Below are 19,070 nucleotides of genomic sequence, written 5' to 3' on the forward strand. Positions count from 1 at the left end.
GGCAGTGCTTGGGTGCTTAAAGATGTCACCATTTTCTGTGGAAGGTGATGAGGACATAATCCCCACAGGAGCAGCACCCCTTTGAGCCTCAGTTCTCTCTATTTCCCTATGCTCCCAAGCCTGATGCTCTATTTTGCCTTCTCAGCCCCACAGTACAGATGCAGCCCTGTGAAATAGGATAGCAAACAATGCTTTAGATCCACCAGATTAAATTGATGAAATCTGGAGCAGTGGGTATGAATCTGACTGGGTGCCAAACTGCAGTGAAGATGGCTTGTTTGGGGGCATTCCTCCAGCCTCACTAGTGTGGTACAGAGCTGTGTTAGCGTGTTATGGTTTCTCTTCTCTCAGTCCAGGGAGCCTCTATGTCCTTTGGTTTGGTTTATCCTGCTTGGTGCTGTTACAGTCTGGTTTTTACAGTTACTAGAAAAGCCTCTGTCCAAATTAAGGTGCAAATGAAACCATATGCCAAAGTCAACAGTATAGATTTTATTTTATAATAAATATGAGAGAGAGAGAGAGAGAGAGAGAGAGAGAGAGAGAGAGAGAGAGAGGGAGAGGGAAGGAAGAGAAAGAAATGGAAAAGAGGGGAGTACAGGACAGAAAGAGAGTGACAGAAGCAAAATAAATAAAATATTACTGCTCTGTGGATTCTGACAACGTTCCATTGATCCTCTCCAGCTGGTCCTCTTGGTAGTGAGGGTCTCCCAAAAAGCACAGAATCCAATGGAATAAGATATGCTGAGGCCAGGGGGGAATGCCTGGGTACCTCCCCCGGGGGGGCAGTTTGACAGCCTCTTGCATTAGACTAGATCTGGTGCAACACTTTGTGTCACCTGCAAAGCTGTGGTGGAGGTGGTGCTCAGGGGTGAGTCTGGGGAGCACTTTGGGGGGTTTTTGATGGATTATGACATGCCCTCAGCTGCCTCCCATGTGGATGTCCATGCATGTGGCCTGTGGGGTTGAGGATTTCACAGCTGGGTGTATTTGTGTAAGGGAGAATGGATGTTCTCTTATCTACACAGCTTAACTCAGGGTCCAAAGTTCCAGTCAGGCATCTTCAAGGAGAGGTGGGCTTCTGTGCTTGTAGCTTCTTTATACAGTTTTTGCTATAATGGGCAAAACTCCTTCATAATAATGTTTAAGGCATGAACTATTTCAGTCCCTGACAGGTGCCTCAGTGCTACTGTCCCTTGTTCCCAAACACAACATTTCCATGATTTCTTAAAAGCTGCAATTCCCCAAGTCAGTGGAGCTGTAAAGGGATTTGTATGGAAGCCTGGGGTTGAGATTCAGAAGCTGGAGTTTTATAGATTTCTTAACCAGACCAGCAAAGTTGTGTGTTTACAGCTGTTTTACGGTAATAGATGCTTCTTTATCCAAGTGCTGGAGAATGCAGGTTGGCTGGGTAACTCCACATTAGGAGAGGATCTCACTGTGAAAAGTTTTATGATTTTCTTTAGTTGAAATCTGATGAATGGGACAATGAAATCTGCAGGATTAAATTATTCTGGCTGGTTTTCCTCTCCAGCTAATTACACACACACTTTTTCTGAAATCAGCCATTAATATTGAGAATAGGTTAAGAAATGAGAAAGTTAGATGAAATCCCCAAGAGCACAGGTAGTTTGGAATATGAGAAGAAATAGGCAGCAGCTTTACAGCTTGTTGCTATCCACATTAATCAGATTTGCAGCAGGCAGCAGCTACTTTATGTGCAAATACTTTAACAACTGGTTTAAAAAGGCATGCAGGATGTCTGAGTCCCTGGGTTCATGTAAAGGGGGTAATGAATGCCTGCATAATGAGATAGAAAGGCCATAAACTCGGTGGTGGGAGTTTTCAGTCTCTCTTCAGCTGAGGTTTCTGCAGCTTTCTCAGCCTCTCAGTGCCAGCCAGAGAGGCAGTCACTTTGCAGGGCCTCCCTGTGGGGAAAGAGCCTCTTTGCCTCCAAACACTGCAGCTGTGCCATCAGTGACTTTGTGAAGTGCCCCGTGCACGATCTACCCTGTGACTCTTGGATCAGAAATTCCCATCCCTCAAAAGGAAAGCTAAAGTTACTTTGCAAAAAATATTTCCAAGGAAAAACTGAATTTAAGATGAAAAGGTAAAAACATGCACTGTGAAATGGTTGAGAGAAAATACTGTGATTGATTGAAACTGAAAAAGAGCAGACATTATTTTTGGTATTTTAAAATTTCATTTCTGTTCCTGAACTGTGTGTATCTTAAAAGCTATTTTTTCACCTATCCTTAACTTCAACGGGGACACAGTATCTGTGAGCACCTGGATGAGATTATTTAATTCTGCCCTGTCCTGCTAGTAAACTCAATTTAAAAACAATAATTCACAATCACAACCCATACTGATTGCTGTATTTTACTGACATCTTGCTCACACACACAGGTGTGAGAATGTGGCTCTTTGAGGGAGGGTGGCAGCCTCATGCCAGGGATGAATTTAGCCCTGAGCTTGCTGCAGGCCCGTGGAGCCAACCTGGTGGCCATAACTGCAGGGAAACATGCTCAGTGTTTCCATGGCTGGAAATATCTGTGGGATGGAAATACCTGTGGGGGTATAAAGCACATTGACAGCTTGTTTGCAAACAGACCTGCATGTGCACGTGGGAGCATTCAGCTGACACTGAGGAAATGTCTTCAGCCACAGCAGGTGGAGAGAAATGGCTCTTTCAGACATGGCAGTAGAGAGAAGAGCCTGGCACAGGCGCTGCCCTCCCTGTGCCAGCCGCTGTGGCCCCGTGGCCATCGTGTGCCTCATCAGTCCCATCCTGAGCCACATGGCCGAGGGTGGACGTGAGATGACACCTCTGCAGGAGAGCTGTGAGGGTGCGAGGATGTTACAGCCTACGTAAAAGGAAAACAGAAGGGGGCAAAGGAAAAAAAAAACCACCCCAAAATTCTGTGTTCCTTCCTCACTCTTCCCTCAGTGCGGCCTCAGCCCGGGCAGAGGTGCGAACACATCCTGTTTACATCCGCGCCGAGGCGGGGAGGCTGCGGGGCACAGGGCTGAGGCGGAGAAGCGCCGGGTTCAGGGAGAGCCGCAGCTGCAGACGGGCTGGCATGGACACGGTGCCCGTCTACCACGGGGCCATCAGCCGGGAGGCCGGGGAGAAGCTGCTGCTGGCGGCGGGCACGGACGGCAGCTACCTGCTGCGGGACAGCGAGAGCATCCCGGGAGTCTACTGCCTCTGCGTGCTGTGAGTGCGCTGACTGCCGCCTTCCCCTCCTCGCTGCGGGCTGTCCCCACAGCATGTGTTCTGGGGCTACCATCTGCTTGCAGGAGTCACACCTTTGGCTTCTTTGCCTTAACTTAAAACAAAGGGGTGCAGTAAGTGGTGTGGGGTCCCTCGCAAAGCAAAGAGGAGAAGGTTTTTGCCTTGCAGAGCCTTTACTTCCTACAGGCAAAAAGGCATCAAGAGAAAGCGGGCAGGTACATGGGAAGGATAAGGAAGGTGCCTTGGGGAAATGCCAGGTGCCGTGGCTCAGGATGGTATGTACTGCTCTTTGTGCTGGATAACCCTCTTGCTTTCTGCCTGTGTCCTTCTGCTGCTCCAGTGTGCTCAGCAGCATCCCGCGACCCTGTCACAGGGAAAGGTAACACCGAGTGCTGCCATCCAGAATGTGCCCTTGTTCAGGATGCTTTCAGTCCCACAAGCTTGTGCCTTGTCCCACAAGCGACAGGCTTGAAGCAGATTACCTGCAATGCGCATGAAATACTGGTGGTAACAAATTAGGTGATAATGTTTCATCAATTAGGGTGAAAAGGGAGAGATCTGATGGGATGGTCTGTCAGAGAGAGGGTAAAGATTCCCCTGGGAGAACTGGGGGACTTTGCATTCATAGGACCTCATTTTAATGAGGAAACTTAATTACTGTACTGTTGGCAAAATTCTTGGAAGTCGTGGTGACACTGTACTGTTACATCAGAAAAACAGATTATACTTATGCATTACTTCAATTAGAGAAGGAACACTAGAGAAAACCGTTTTAGACCCACCATGAAATTAGCTAACAGAGGGAACTCGGGTACCTGGGAAAAAAACACAAGAGGAAGAAGGGTCGTAAGTCAGGTTTTCCCCAAATCCCTTGAATACCTTTCTGACAATATGTAATTAAGCCCTGGGCGAGCATCATTATTTTCCTGTTACAGACTAGAAATGGCGATACGCAAGAATGTTATAGACAACCCAAAAATACACAATCCTCTTCTCTGGGAAAATCTTTGTGGCAGAGGATGTATTTTTTTCTTCTCTCATGAAATCAGGTGTACCAAGTTAAGGGCTCCTGCTAACAAATACCTTAACAGAGAGCTGAAAAATATGAAATAGGAAGCATCTTGAGTTAAATGAAAATGGAATAGACATAGTAAGAGGTAAGGAGTGCTATGATTCCTGTGATGGGAATAGGCAATAAAAGCAGAATCTCTTTTAAATAACTATCATAGGAAATGGGGATATATCATCCTTACATTCAGAAGTCATTCAGTGTAGGTGAAACACTAAGGCATTAGAAAAAGGGTCAGGAAAAGTGTTACCACACTGAATAAGACAGAGAATACTAGAATTAGTCCACCATTGGTCTAAATCAGGATGTAGGTCTTTCAGTTACACACAATCAATTGGGACTTTTTGTATATTAGTAGTAATTTATGCCCTTTGAAAGAAGTTCCATGAATGAAATAAAATATGGAAAATGAAAATAGGAAGAAATTTAAACATTTCTAACTGTGAAGCTCTGCAGTCTTTTAGGAAAAGATACTTCAGTAAGAAATAGACCAAATTGCTTCCAGAAATTATGGGCCATTCATGTGTTCATGGTATGTTGCATTCATGGTATGTATGCATATCATATGTATATGATAAAAAAAAGGGTAAAAGAAAAAGGAAATTCATGGTGAATGTTATGCAGGTTTCTTACAGAACATAGATCCTTAATAGTTATTCTGCAAAGGAAATTTGCAATAGTATATTGGATAAATCCAGATTAAATTTAAAATGTTATGATGATACAGGAAGAAAAGTGGCTGAAGAACAGTAGAATTAAGCCTTGGTTCCCATACTGCTTAATATTCAATTAAAATAATTAGATAAGAAGTAACAGATATGATAAACAGCATATCACACAGTAACTGTGGAGTGAGTTTTCATACCAGGAAAGGATCCCACACTGAGATAGCAATGACAGTTTGAAGAAATGTTGGCTATAAACTAGAGAAGTGCTCTGACAAGCAAAGTTTGCCAAAGCAGAGCACTTTAGTGGAGAGACTGGCAGAGCAGGAAAGGAAGGCACAAGGGATGGATATATGTGTTCAGTGGAGAATGCTAAGCCTGGCTTTGGTAAAAGAAGCCAGTTTGACAAAAGAAGCCATGATAAACCAGTCTGAGCATCATGGGCAGAGATGGAAACAGGTGACAAACATGCATGTGCAGGGGAGCTCTGGTAAAAACTGAGGGAAGTGTGCTGTTGCTGTTAAAACTCCATTCTAAATAAATAATGGAGATTATTAGGAATAAAAAAGTTATTCAGCAATTTACATTTTGGTTCAGAATCCATGCTGAAGATCACTATAGGAATATATAGACATATGAAGATCAGACAAAAGATGAATTTACTAGAAGTAATGAGGGGATCTCTGACACATGAGAAATAAAGCTGGTCAGCCATTAGATATACTGCAGTAAGTATCAGAGCTAAATAAAATATTTTGCATGTTTCCAATGAAAATTTCTGCTGGGGATATGATCTGTTTTCTACTGCTGGTAGTATTTCTATTACCCTTAGAAAAGAAAATGAGAAAAATATTCCAGTTTTCCAAAATCAAGACATGTTCAGTCTGTCTTCTTTCCCCTCTCCCTCCACTTCCCTGGGGACATAAAACAAACCAAAACAAACGTAAAGCCCTGCAGCTTCCCAGTTCTAACCCTTCTGAGGGCTCCTTTTTCCATCATGGGGGAGTTATAAGGCACAGTTCTGATGAAGAGAAAATAAATATTTATCAAAAAAGCAATTAAGCATATTCTTGGATGACAGTGGTATCATCTGCTTGAATTCCCATTAGTGGCTGCTCTGCACTTCCAGCTCCAGGTACTGTAATTGTCAAGCCCCGTGATTTCACTGCATTGCTTATGCTCAAACAATGTCTCCTTTCCTAAGAAACTGCATAAATTTGTAATGCCACAATCACCTCCACATACTCCCCCTCGAGCATGTCCAAAAAGCCCTGACATATTTTGGCAGGATTTGAGCCTCTTAAGGCACAAATAAAGACACAATAAAGATTGCAGTGTTCATGGTCAGGCTCATTCACCTTTTGCTTTTCCAATTAAAAAGCAGAGCCCTGACCTTTAAAAAGGAGAAGAGTCAAAGACTTCATGAATCCCTTGTGACTGATGCTGATTTTACAGGGCAAGCATAAAAGAGACAGGTAGTAGCATAAAACCTGACCTATAGAGGTGGGAAACTGCAGCAGGCAGGACTCTGTTGGAGCATTCATCTAGAAAACTCTGCTTTCTCTCTTTGTTTCTCCTGAGCTACTGATTTATCTCCCTTGAATGCCACTTTCCACTTTCTGAAGCTGGGATGTGCACATGGTGTGCCTGAAAACCTTCAAAGAGACAATGAATATTTTCTTGGACTGCGGCAAAGCACAAAGGACCCACTTTCAGAAATGTTTTAAGACCACAATTAAAGTATGCATGGAAGAGTAGGAAGGTTTTGATTTGCACTTGTGTCCTCTGGGGCTCTTGCAAGCAGAGGTGCTGCTTTTTGATTTTGGCAAAGATTTTAATACCAGGTGCTCCTAGGTCTTCATTGTATGAATATAATTATTGAATTGATAATATATATTTTAAGGATGTTGAGAATATGTCAACAGGGGTACACAATTGTTTCCTGGAAATTTTTTGAGTTGCACTGAAAAACAGGATTTTTACTGTTCCTGAAGACTTGTCTAGAAAAAATGCACATGCTTTATAAAACATACACGTTTTACCCATAAACAAGTTAGACACTACACACAGTACATCAGGGTTTTAATATCAGACCTGATTGTTCCAGGGAGCTTTCTTTACTGGTCTAGTTTCCTCTTTGCTCAATGCAAAAACCATTTGACATTTTTAGCACACTCAGAAATCCTCTGTGCTCACAGCTCCTAATGAAGTCAATGGGGGACACGGGACACACTAATGGTGACTACTTTGAGGAGCAGCCTCTTAAACTTTCCTGAAAAATGTATAAATAAAATGCCTGAAAATGCCAAAAGCCCCACATTCCTTTACAGATATATGAGCACACATGCAGGAACAAGCAGCTCATGCCTGAATTGGCAAAGATAAAGCATTTGTAGTTTGGGTTTTAAAATTCATATACTTGAAAATACTGAGAATGTTAGTAGCTGTTTCAGAGCTTTAAGTAAGACAAACACGACGTGCTTGTCAAACTGTGTGTTCAGATGATTTGTTTGAAATCAGCCGTTCGTGTACTGTGCTGCATTAAATTTGTGGAGAATAATCAAAAACTGGAATTGCAAGCTGTTTAGAGCTCTTGAAGCAACAGTAATGGCAACAGGGATAGGCTGCAGTCCTATCAGATTTTACGGGTGCTATTTTTTCTGTCACTGTAACCACGGTGCACAAGTTCAAGGCAACGTGCAGAAACTTTGTGATGCTGCAGATGCATCAGCTGCACCATAGGAAGGTGTAAGGCAGGATCACAAGGCAGCTTCAGCTTAGCCTTGCCTTTGTTTCCTATGTATTATTTTTGATAGAAATGGCAGAATAGTTGCTTTTTTTTATAACACTGCAGATAGTCTTCATCATCATTTAAAATGTAATTTGAAACAAAGTTCAGCATTGCTGTTGCAAATATCACACACTATTTTCAGCTTTGAAAGAAGGCTTCTATAGCACAATGTTAAATTTTACTGAGGTGGCTATTTCAGGTACCTGCTAACAGGAGTGGGTGTTTTCTTTGCTGAGCATAACTTGGCTGATGACCTCCACATATTCCAATGACTTTTCTTGAAAAGGTAGACAGCCTGAATCATGGAACTGATGAAGCTTAGTGGGAGGTTGAGTTATTGGCCTGCCATAATGTAATGTCCTTCTACTTCACATCTCAAATTTGAAGAAATTCTTACTTTATTTCTGAATTTGAAGAAATTCCTCTTTGAGATACTGCTTTTGTCTGGAATTTCCTCGTATCAAGCTGACACAAACCCTGTTCAAAAAGGCTACACACTTCCTCTTCAGGTAAATCAGCAGCATCTTCAGATGGTTAGGAGTGTTGAAGTGGTGAAGATTCTGACAACTTTCCACAGAAATCTCTGCATAAATTAAGAGCTATTTCGCAAGATTTAACTTTCTCTTTTAAGCTTTTGTTAATTTCAGAAGAGAAAATTAAGATAATGCATTTTCTTTATAATTCTACAGCATTATAGCAAGTTATTATGTGTTCCTGATCCAATATTGAGGGTAAATTTTTCTCACAATAAGTGTTGATAAAGGAATCAGTGACAGAAGTGTTAACTCAAGTGTTGCTGTGAGTTAAGTTGGGCTTTTCAGATGTTGTAAACATCAGTTTAACTTATTTTACTAACTCTTGCAGACAGAGCCTTATGATACAGTGATCTCCATGTGAATGCTATTTCTTCAGCTTGAATTAGCTGATGGGTGGTAATTTCTAAGTTGCTGTACTTAGCTGAGACCTAAATAAGGAAGGAACCAAAATGTTTTGTATGTTGTCAAGCAGAACATACAAATTCCAGGACAGAGTGAGTAGAAGCTTGAAGGCTCCAAGGCACTGCTGTGTATTCCCCTAAATTCATGAGTTTTGGCTTTGTGGTTGCCATCTCCCACTTCTGTGGCTCCTGTTGTGCCCATGCCATCACTCACATTCCCAGTCCAGGGTACCCACCAGGAAACTGCCTGAAGTTGGTCCCTCTGGGCATTCAGGTTGTATCTGCACCTACATCAGACCCATGTCAGGGCAGAAGAGGCTCCAGCCTGGCCTCTCGTGCTCATCTGCTCCTTGCCATTGAGCCCCTCTGCAGAAGCCTGGAATCCCTTGAGTTCCCTGCAGGGCTCCTCTCCAGAGCATTGTGGTGCTCATCTCATTAAGTGGTTTCTAAGCTTTATCTCTGCTTGGTAGATGAAGAGTTTAACTCTGCTTCACAGAAGAGAAAGGGGACACAGGAGGCCCAGGTCTGCAGCACCCTCTAGCTTTGGGTCTCCAGTGAAAGGGCCATGGGAAGGGATTCTGAGGCTACCCAATGCTATTCTGCACAACTTGCTGACTTTGCTTGCATTGCTGAGATCTGTTTCCTTGTTTCATACAACTTTGGCTTCCAAAACACCCATCTTCTCTTCCTGGTTGTTTCAGGATTTGTGCTGCTCCCACACCAAGCCCCCTCATATTTACCTCTGTCTATCTCCTTCCTTACTCATTTAATCTCTCTGTCAGAGGTTCAGTGTTCATTGCTGTTTCCTTGCCCAGCTTGGATAGATATTGGTCTTCTTTTATTTCCTTCCATATCCATACCACCTAATCCCAAACTTCTTGTCCAAGATGCCCAATTACTAAATTACCTTCTGGTTTTTATCTCACTAATCTAGGCCAGGCAGCACACATACATTTGAGATCATGGATAGTGCTTGGCTGAGTGCCCATGGTACAGCCAGCCTAGACATGGTGATGCTACAACTGCTAGCAGCCTTTAAACAGTGCCTCTCTTGCAGCCCAGAGGGCCACCACAGCTTTCAGAGAGTGCAAGAAATACACTTTCTTTCAAACAAATTTTATGTCTTACTCTGAAAACTGGGCACCTCCTCCTCTGGCAATTGCAAGGTATTTCTTTTTAACACGGGAAAAGCACTGCTTTGCCTAACGTGTTCCCTTCTGCATTCTCCATCCCTAAATATGGATGAGGCAAGCACCTAAGAAATGAAATTTCAGTCTAAAATGCTGAAATGTGACAAAGTTATAAGAAACTGACTCTGGGCAATATAATGCTCAGAACCACAGTTTGTAGGCTACACCATGGTCTGGTTCTTAAACTATGTTGTAAAGTGAAATTCCAAGATAAGGTCAGGTTGTAAATGTAACAGGTAAGGAGAGCTGAATGACATAATGCAATGACATCTGAAGAGAAAGATGCATACAGAGGAAGAAACTGATGTAATTTATTGCTGACATGGCTTTTCCTTGTTTGTCTGTCTTTCTCCTTTTAAATTTGTTCAATTTTGGGCTCAGAAACTAATAAAAATTAGTTTAATAATATTTCCCAGCTGAGATGCAAAGTATTTGGAATTATTTTAAAGTACATCATGCAGTTGAAATGTCATCATTAATTTTAATCTGCAGCTTGTGTCTAATGTCCTTGGGCTATTTCAATGGTGCAGAAGATTATAATCATTCACCTGTTAAAGTAAATGCAGCTTTAACAGGTCTGATCACAGCTAAAAAGGAGGAATGGAGAGGATGGGTAGACAGATGGTGTTTCACTATGTCATCTGTGAACAATGCCTTGATAACTCTTTGGGAGGAATTGTCTGGCTATAAAGAAAAGAAAAGCCTATAATATAAAGTGGACTGGTTTCTGTAATAGCAACTTTTTCTAGGTTTTCCTTTGAGAAAGTTTTCTAAGGGAAAGTATTGAAACAGAGATTGTGTTAGTGCAGTTCCCAGATGGAATAGCATCTTTCCCTATGGAGACAAAAAAAAAAGAACTGAGATGTCATAAAAATATCATTAGTGATGACCAAAGCACTCTTTCATAAGTGCTATCTGGTATTATCCTTACAGCAATGGCACTTTTCTTCTTACCTTATCAGCATTTTGGCATATTTTTCCTATGAACAAAAATGTATAGAGCCTCATTCATGAAGATATTAATTCATGATTGTTTCTGTCCCTTGAGTTCACTGGCAAGAGAGGGAGCTCTGCTGTTGTGAGTGAGGCTGTGCCTGTGCTTGGGACAAGTGAAGGGATGGGGAGCCCTTCAGTGGATCTTTACCTGGGTGTCATGAACTGCTCCTCCTCCAAGATGTGCTGGTACACCAGTGTCACTGAGAGATCTCCCTGAGATCACACCACATATAGGAACATTCTGTCTCTCTGGGAGCTTTTTTTCTGCCCTGCAGAGAGTAAAAATGTAGAAAATTGAGCTGTCCTCTCACCTTAGCTGGGGAATTTCTCATTTCCTGAGGCTTAAGCTTCAGTAAATTAACTTTTTCACCTGATTTTGCCCAGTGTTACATGCTTTACTCTTTGGAAGGTAATGCCCACTACAATCTCAATCTCAATTTAAATTTGTACATTTAATTTTTTTTTAAAGAAAAATACCTTGATCTTCCTTCAGCCCACACTGATCTTAGTTCATGTCAGGTAGATTAAATAATAAAAACTTTTCTCATGGGAGGCTTTTGCCCAGGTAGCAGTAAACTTGGCCCAAAATCATATCACTTGTCAATGGAAGGTTAAAAACTCTTTGAAGTGGTAATGAAGTAAGTTCCTGCTGCACAGATAGTTTTGATAAGGTTGTCTTCATTGGGAGAGTGCTTATCAAAGAACTGTAATTCATTTTGTGGAGACCAAGGTCCCAATGGAAAGCAGTTCAATGGGAAGACCTAGCTGTTCATCCTCTTATCAAAATGCATCTTCCTTTCTTTGTGCACTGCCTTTGAACAGGCAGATCTGGGTGTCCAAGTCTCTCCCATTTGCACAGTGTCTCACTTTCCTGGTGGCTTCAGAGACAATAACAGGTGATAATGTTGTGCTTTTTAACTTAAGCACAGTAAAATCCCTCAAACCTTTCAGTCTTTCTTTCTCTGGTAAAAACATGACCATTTGCCAGGAAAGTGGAGAGCTCTCACTTGTCCCTCACGAGGTTGTGATAACAATGTCATTCTCTTCCCATTCTCCACACTGTGCTCAAAGCATTCATCTCCTCAAACTCTTGTTCCTTTTTCAGATCATCATTGGCTTTGTGCTTTCCCTGTGCTCAGTTGAAATATTTTGCAATGTGATTTTTTAAAAAATGCAGGGTAGGTGCCTATCTTGTATCTCATCATACTTCAATACTGAATATTATTTTATCTGACCTCTACTTTTCAATTCCTTCTGCTTAGCAAACCTTTCTGGCAGAGTGCTGAGAGCCAACAGACAGCTTGGAGTCAGAACAGCACTGCAGCCCCTCAACCTCTTCAACTAATGCCATCTCTTACATAGAGAAAACAGTGAAAGAAACAGCAAATGTTGGCTTTCCAGATAACCATGCTATTTGTGGAAAAATCAGATTTTATAGAGAGTAAAGTGGTTGGAAAAAAATTTCTTTTGGGAAAACCAAGAACCAAGCAAGGATAGTAGAATCATAGAATCATAAAATGCCTTAGGTTAGAAGGGAGTTTAAACATCCTCCAGTTCATCCAGTTAATCTAATCATCTAGTTCCAACTTGCCCTGATGTGGGCAGGGCTGCCTCCCACTAGATCAGGTTGCTCATAGCCTTGTGCACAGTGTAGTATTGAAACAGAAGGTAAGAGAATGAGTTTTAGATGTATAGATACTGATTCTGGTGGATTTGAGACTTGAAAAAATATCACTGCAGAGAAGGTTAAAAATCCACTTCAAAGAGATGGAACAAAATACCAGGACCTCTCTGGTATTTTCCAGTACATTATGGCCTGCAAAATCCTCATTTTAAAAATCATGTATTGGCTGGTGTTCTATATACTTAGATACAGCAAAGCACTGATTTTATCCTTTTTAAATTTTTTTTTTTTTTGTGATTTAAAAAAAACCCAAACAATTAACGTGAACATCATGTTATCATGAAAAGTTCATTACAGGCACAGCTTGCAGTCTTTAAGAAAGAACATGATGGTACCATCATCTGAGGGCCCTAAAGGGAGACAATGGATTCCTTGAACAAGAAGATATATAATCTAGTGTCTTTGAGGAATGTGCTTTTAACCAACTGGGCTTGAGCTGTGGCTCAAACACCACTGACCATGGTGCCATGGGCAGGAAAGCAGTTTGAGGAGTTCAAATCCAAATTTGGCCCAGAGGAGCATCTCTGCATTACAGTTCCACAACACACAGAAGCAAAACCTCAACTCAGCTGTGGTCAGCCTGTGAAATCTCCAACCTTGGGACAGCTCAGGGGAGAGAATGTCTACAGTGCACTGAGGAAAGTCAAACAAGCCAGCAAAACTGTATTTCTAGTAAGAGACTAGAACTGTTAATTACAGGTCAAGTTCTGAAAAGGCTATCTAGGAAACACAGATGTATATTCAACCATTTTTATGCTATTGGGTATGTGGATGTGTGAATTTGAGGCAATTTCCCCCAATTTCAACATAGTTCTGGCATAGCTAGGAGGAGACTTGACCTCAAGTTGTTTACTGGGATTTTTCTTTGAGCAATGCAGACACAGAAAGACCCAATTATAATCTTATTTGGACCAAACTAATTCCATTGGCTCTAGCACATTTGTTCCATTGGCTGTTTTCCTCTTTGGGTTTCCATGAAATGAGCATGGCCAGCTGCTTTCCATGTCTGTCTGGTGGCATGCAGAAGGTCTGGGGACAAGGCTCTCTTGGTGGACATGGAAGGGGTGGATGAAGTTGTGGTGGGATTGTGGGGCAGTGTCAGGCACATTCCCTTACTGGAGGAGAGGAGGGCAATGTCCCTGCAGCAGCCTGGATGGGGGGATGGCTTTGTGTCCTTCACCTCTGTGTCTAATCACAGTGGGAGTCAAGTGATGGGAGCAGAGCTCAAAATCACCACAGGCACTTTGCTCCCACTTTGTGGGGTTGTAGCAGAGTGCCAGCTCTTAATAACTTCCTGCTTGTGCAAATTATACCAGACAACACTTTGCAAAGGTTGCTGTAATGACTTTTAAACAGGAATTTTTCCAGGAGCCATGACACAGATCATAAGTAATTGCAATCATATGATGTCTGTGTCATTGATGATTACTCATATTTTGTAGTAACTGCTATAATGCCATGCATAACTGGGAAGAAATACAGTATATTTCTGCTTTCTTAAGAATAAGAATAGATGGTCAAATAGGGAATGGTCCCTAAAATCCTGCTTTGTATTCATGCAAATCTATGTAGTGTAAAATAGAAGCATAGAATCATAGAATATGCTGAATTAGAAAGGCCTCATTGGGATCACTGAGTCCAACACCCCAGGAATCACACCATATGCCTGAGAGCACAGTCCAAATGCTGATTGAACTCAGTACAGTCTTGTCTGATACCATCTAAACTAATGTTGTACCTATGGAGCTGCTATTAATTGATTCTGAGCTAAATTTTTGGATGTTAGTGTAGTAATCTACCATGTAAATCACTCACTGGCTTGGGTTCATGAGAAAAGCAAGAGTGACTTTAGCATGAGTTGTGCCTTGTGTTATTAGTCTATTAGGAGTTATTAGGTTCCCTATTCCCTAAAGACTCTGATTTTTTAAAAAAGAAGATTCCATACTCTTATATGTCTATTTTATCAGTGTTTGAAAGTTTGGGATGTATAGGCAAAGCAAAGAGTGAGTAATTGATTTAACTCCTTTTCATGGGCATGGCTTTCCAAATAAATTACAGTAATGACATTGCTTCTGTTAACATCTGCATTTAAATGAGCCAAGAACAGTAATGCTACCTGTCAATATTACACCTTCTTTTTTTGCAGGGAAAGTGTTTCTGGTGTGTGTCAGTGAAAGGATATCAATGAAAAAAATTAATAAAAATTCCTAGGAAGGAATGAAAGCAACACCATTTAACATAAAATATCTGTATACTGATAAACTAGATCTAAGTCAGACCAATCCCTCTCATCCCAAAAAACCCAGTAGGTTTAGCACTGCATCTGGCCAGTAGGGTTTTTAGCTACCTAGAGCCTTTAGAGGTGAATTTATTTTTGAGGAAAAGTTAGCAAATGAGCCGTTTCTCACATTACAGTGTAGTTTCTGTGAAAACTGTCAGGAGAAATGAATAATAGATTTTTTTTTTCCCTACAGGCATCAGGGTTATGTTTATACCTACAGAGTGTCCCAGACACAAACTGGTTCATGGAGTGCTGAGGTGTGTATTTCTCCTTTCCCTTCTGAAAATTTCTACATCCTGTTTGATATAGATTATATATTTAATGAAATGTATTCAAATTATTCATGTTTCTGCCTAGTCTGGTTTTCATTGATGGTAATCGATCTAGAGTGCATCCATCAGTAAGATGTCTTGGTGCCACTTCTGACAGTCTAGATCTCATAAATTAATTCCCTGATTCATTTGAGCTGTTGCATAATGCAATAGTACATCATTTTGCATCATTTTAAATAGAAAAAAATATTGTGGTTTTATAATTTGACAAGCACAGTCTGTTTCCTTCTATCCCATGCAACATCAATGTCAGAATATTAAAGAAATAATTTTCAATGTACAGCATTTTAATTAATTATTCCAGATTAATTCATCATTAGTGCAAAATATAGAGAATAGCCAAAACTTGATACAAAATATATTTTCCTCCATGTGACAAGAAACTGGTAATTTGGGTACAAAAAGAATTACTTGTAATACAGACTGCATTTAGGTTGATGGAATTGGGATGTTAATCTCTATTTGTTTTATTATTTTTTTTCTTTGTATGTACTCTGTGTCTTAATTCATAATTAGCTTTCTGTTTGTGTGTTAATGAGCACTTATTTCAAATACTATATAATTTCTAGACAAGCATAATTCCTTGAACATTACCCTATTAGAAGTGATTCTGGAAGACAGAGCTGGTTCTATTACCTCAAACAGATTGGGGGTGGAAGTGGCTGACATTACTGTGGAGTGGATAATTATCCAAGTGACCCTTGGGAATAGTGCCCAGCAATTCTTGCTATAAGACATCAGGAGGTTGATGTAAGGGTTAGGATTTGTAGTGCCCAAGACAGAAGTTTTCCAGGACAGGGTGAGGGTGACAGTGCACCCATCATGCCAGGGAAAGCACTGGCATCTGTGAAAGGATTCCAAGGTGCCAGGGACCTCCTCCACCTGGGAGGGGTAATTCCCTGGCTGAGGCTGCAGCTTCCATTAGCCCCAGGAGATGTCAGTATCTCTGCAGTGAGGTTTTTTTTTTTAATATAGACCTGCTACAATGTCTGGCCTGTGACCTCCACTGGTGCTCTATGTGTGATTTTTGAGCTTTCCCTGGCTGTTTTTCAGGCAAACCTACCTGAGTTTCACACCATACGTGTGCTGGAGGCCCAGGTTTCTCTGTGCATCCTCTGCAGGACAAGGTCCTAGCTAGAGATCCATGAGATCAAATCTTCCCTTAAGGAACAGAAACCTTTAAGTAAATGTTGCTAACACCACGCTGGCCTCAGCTGTTAGACACAGCAGCCTAGGTCCAACTTATCCCCATGGAGTGTGCATCCAAGGCCAAAACAGGCTCCAGATGCAGCTGGTCCTTTCCTGCTCTGCTTCCTTCCCTGTGGCTGGTTAGTCTCTAAGCAAGCTCAGGTCACATCCATCTTTCAACCATGAGGCAGGAATTTAATTTAAAACAGTGCTGGTGAAATCCCAGCCAGTGTGCAGGCTCCAGCTGGTGCCAGGAAGGCTGGATTTAGCTCACAGCTGCTGGGTGAGAGCAGTGTCCCTTAGTGGGACTATGCTGGCAGAACCCCTGCTTGTCCTCCCTTGACTTTGGTGAAGAGGACTTATTAGAACACCCTGAAGGATTTAACACAAACATTGGATTTTTGATTAAAAGCACACATAGTTTCATTTCATACTGTTTGAAAAGTTGCTAATGTAGAGAGATGGAAAGGCTCCCACTTTTAATAAATAGGTAACATTTGTCTTTTTACAAGAAATAGACAGGAATACTCAATGAACACATAAGTAAGCAATGAATGCACCAAGAAGGGTTTGAAAAGATGCTGTGTCCTTGCTGGAACTTAGTTGGGGTGAGGATTCCTCTCTGTGGTAAGCTCAGGTTGCTCTCTGGGTTTCCTCACTGGTATTTCTAGGATGGAACTATCTTACTGATACCGGCTAGGAAGTTATTGCTAAGGAGGTTTAATCACTGGCTGCAGTAAGTCAGGGTCAGAAATAGCAAAGGGTCACTTGTAACTCTGCCTAATTAGTGTGGGTAATTAGTCAGGGTAATTCTCCTGTAGCAATTAAGAAATTGTCCCTCTTCCAGCTTTCTATCTCCATGGTGCTGGAAACTGCTCAGCACTGGGGGCTGGGATGCCTGGGGAAAGCAGAGAGCAGTGCAGCAATTGACTCACTCACCTTGAACTGGCACATCAGGGAGTTCACATCCATGTCTGGCTCCTTCCCTGGGAGCAGTGTGCAGTTCTGAGGACAAGGGCTGTGTGCCAGCACAGGTACCCAGCTCCCCTTCTCACCTGCCCTGCTTTGCCTTTGCAGACAGCACCTGGCGTCCACCGGCGGCTCTTTCGGAAAGTGCACAACCTCATTTCAGCCTTCCAGAAACCCAACCAAGGCATTGTTACACCCCTGCAGAACCCAGTTGTCAACCATGTGAGAGCCAACCACTCCCCAGGTACTGGTGGGGGGAGGAAACCTTGGCTGCAGCCGAGCAGAGCCCTCCATGGTGGCAGGGATAGAGGTCTTAGACTTATTTGTCTATTTGACCTGAACTAGCCAGCAGAGTAATGTTGCCAAAAATGTGTCCTAACTTTGCTATTGTGTGATTTGAAATGCTGTCACTCAGGTTCTCATTGCAGACAGGGCCTGTCAATGAAATTATAAAATGGATTTTGAATATGTATTCCTGAGTGCTGTGGCAGCAATGGCTGCCTTCTTTCAGCACCACCCTTGCTCATGGAGGTATGAGCCTTCTGGACTGTCCATTTTCTTACAGTGTTAATCTGTTCATATATTTTTTATTTCTCTTAGGGAGGAATGAAGGCTATGACTTCCACCTGCAGCCATCCTGAGGATGTCTCCCCAAGCGTGACATAACCACATCTTCCAGCATCTCCTCTAATCCATGCTTTAAAACAGAATGATTTATATGATAGTAAATACAACTCTGTGAGTTTTCTTGTAACATTTGCAGAAATGTGTATTTTGTAGAATTTATTGCTCAATATGTAGGAGTCTCAGAATACTTTAAATTTAGGGTGGGATATTTTTTGGTTTTGTTTTGGTTTTTCCCAAGAGAGGATAAAAAACCATGAACTGCTAAATCCTTTATGTCTTTTTTCCCCCTTTGTACTGTCAAGGAAAAATATTTTTCCCTTCAAGATCAGTTCTTAATTAATAATTAGGTATTAATTCTACATTGCTTAACTTTGGATCCTGCTTTGCTTTTTTCTGGTTGGCATTTATGCAGAATTGGGCAAGTCCCCTTTTATAACCTTAGAATTATTGTTTATATTAAAGTGTCCTTGCTTTGGATGGGCTGTGTGTTTTTCATTCATACAGTTCCTAAAGATATTTCAGATGCGACACCATGAGTATCCCCACTAACTGATTTCCCATCAAACCAGTTGCTCTGCCCTCTAACAAAATCTGTAGTTTTCACCAATGACCTTAAGTAATGAACTTAAGTAATGCACAGAGTAACTGAGAACACCCAATAAAGTGGAAAGCCTTGTTCTTTGCTTTTAGGTGTTCCCTGTACTTCAAACAAGCCATTCTTCCATACAAGTTAAAAAAATAAATAATTTTTGCATGACAGCTTTTCTTTTCCTCTCTGTGTGTTTCCATGCTGCTGCTGGGCTCCTGGTGGGGAGTTTTGAATCTACGAGACTTGTCAGCTGTGCAGGGTTAGCATGAGGCTGCTGGAGAGCTCAGAGGATGTACCTTTGGCACTTGGGGTGGAAAAGTGTGATGGCACTGCTAATGGACTGCTGACAGCAGGAAACACTTTTGAACAGACTGGGTGTTCTGTGGCCCTCTTTTTGAGGAGCTAGTGCTGTATTTGAGAATAGGGCTGTGTTTAAGGAGTAGGGCTGTGTTTGTGAGTAGGGCTGTCTTTGGGGAGTAGGGCTGTGTTTGGGGAGTAGGGCTGTGTTTGAGGAGTA

At 41.8% G+C, this 19,070-nt stretch overlaps 1 protein-coding gene across 1 annotated transcript; it reads left to right on the forward strand.

The window, feature by feature from the left end:
- The first annotated feature begins 3,039 nt into the window (after nt 1-3,039).
- On the forward strand, nt 3,040-18,850 carry SH2D1A (SH2 domain containing 1A). The gene is made up of 4 exons (XM_079319186.1): nt 3,040-3,217; nt 15,042-15,105; nt 17,446-17,581; nt 17,938-18,850. Exons 1-4 carry the CDS (start codon nt 3,081-3,083, stop codon nt 17,976-17,978), a joined length of 378 nt encoding a protein of 125 aa, XP_079175312.1. The 5' UTR covers nt 3,040-3,080; the 3' UTR covers nt 17,979-18,850.
- The last annotated feature ends 220 nt before the right edge of the window (nt 18,851-19,070 follow it).

Source organism: Erithacus rubecula, assembly GCF_903797595.1.
Source record: "Erithacus rubecula genome assembly, chromosome: 15".
Lineage (NCBI taxonomy): Eukaryota > Metazoa > Chordata > Aves > Passeriformes > Muscicapidae > Erithacus > Erithacus rubecula.

What these genes read in the sequence shown, in the direction of transcription:
- SH2D1A (XM_079319186.1), top strand. Translation starts at nt 3,081, where the DNA reads ATGGACACGGTGCCCGTCTACCACGGGGCCATCAGCCGGGAGGCCGGG. An exon ending in GTCTACTGCCTCTGCGTGCT is followed by an intron (nt 3,218 to 15,041) that starts GTGAGTGCGCTG and finishes TTTTCCCTACAG; the next exon opens with GCATCAGGGTTATGTTTATA. An exon ending in CTGGTTCATGGAGTGCTGAG is followed by an intron (nt 15,106 to 17,445) that starts GTGTGTATTTCT and finishes TTGCCTTTGCAG; the next exon opens with ACAGCACCTGGCGTCCACCG.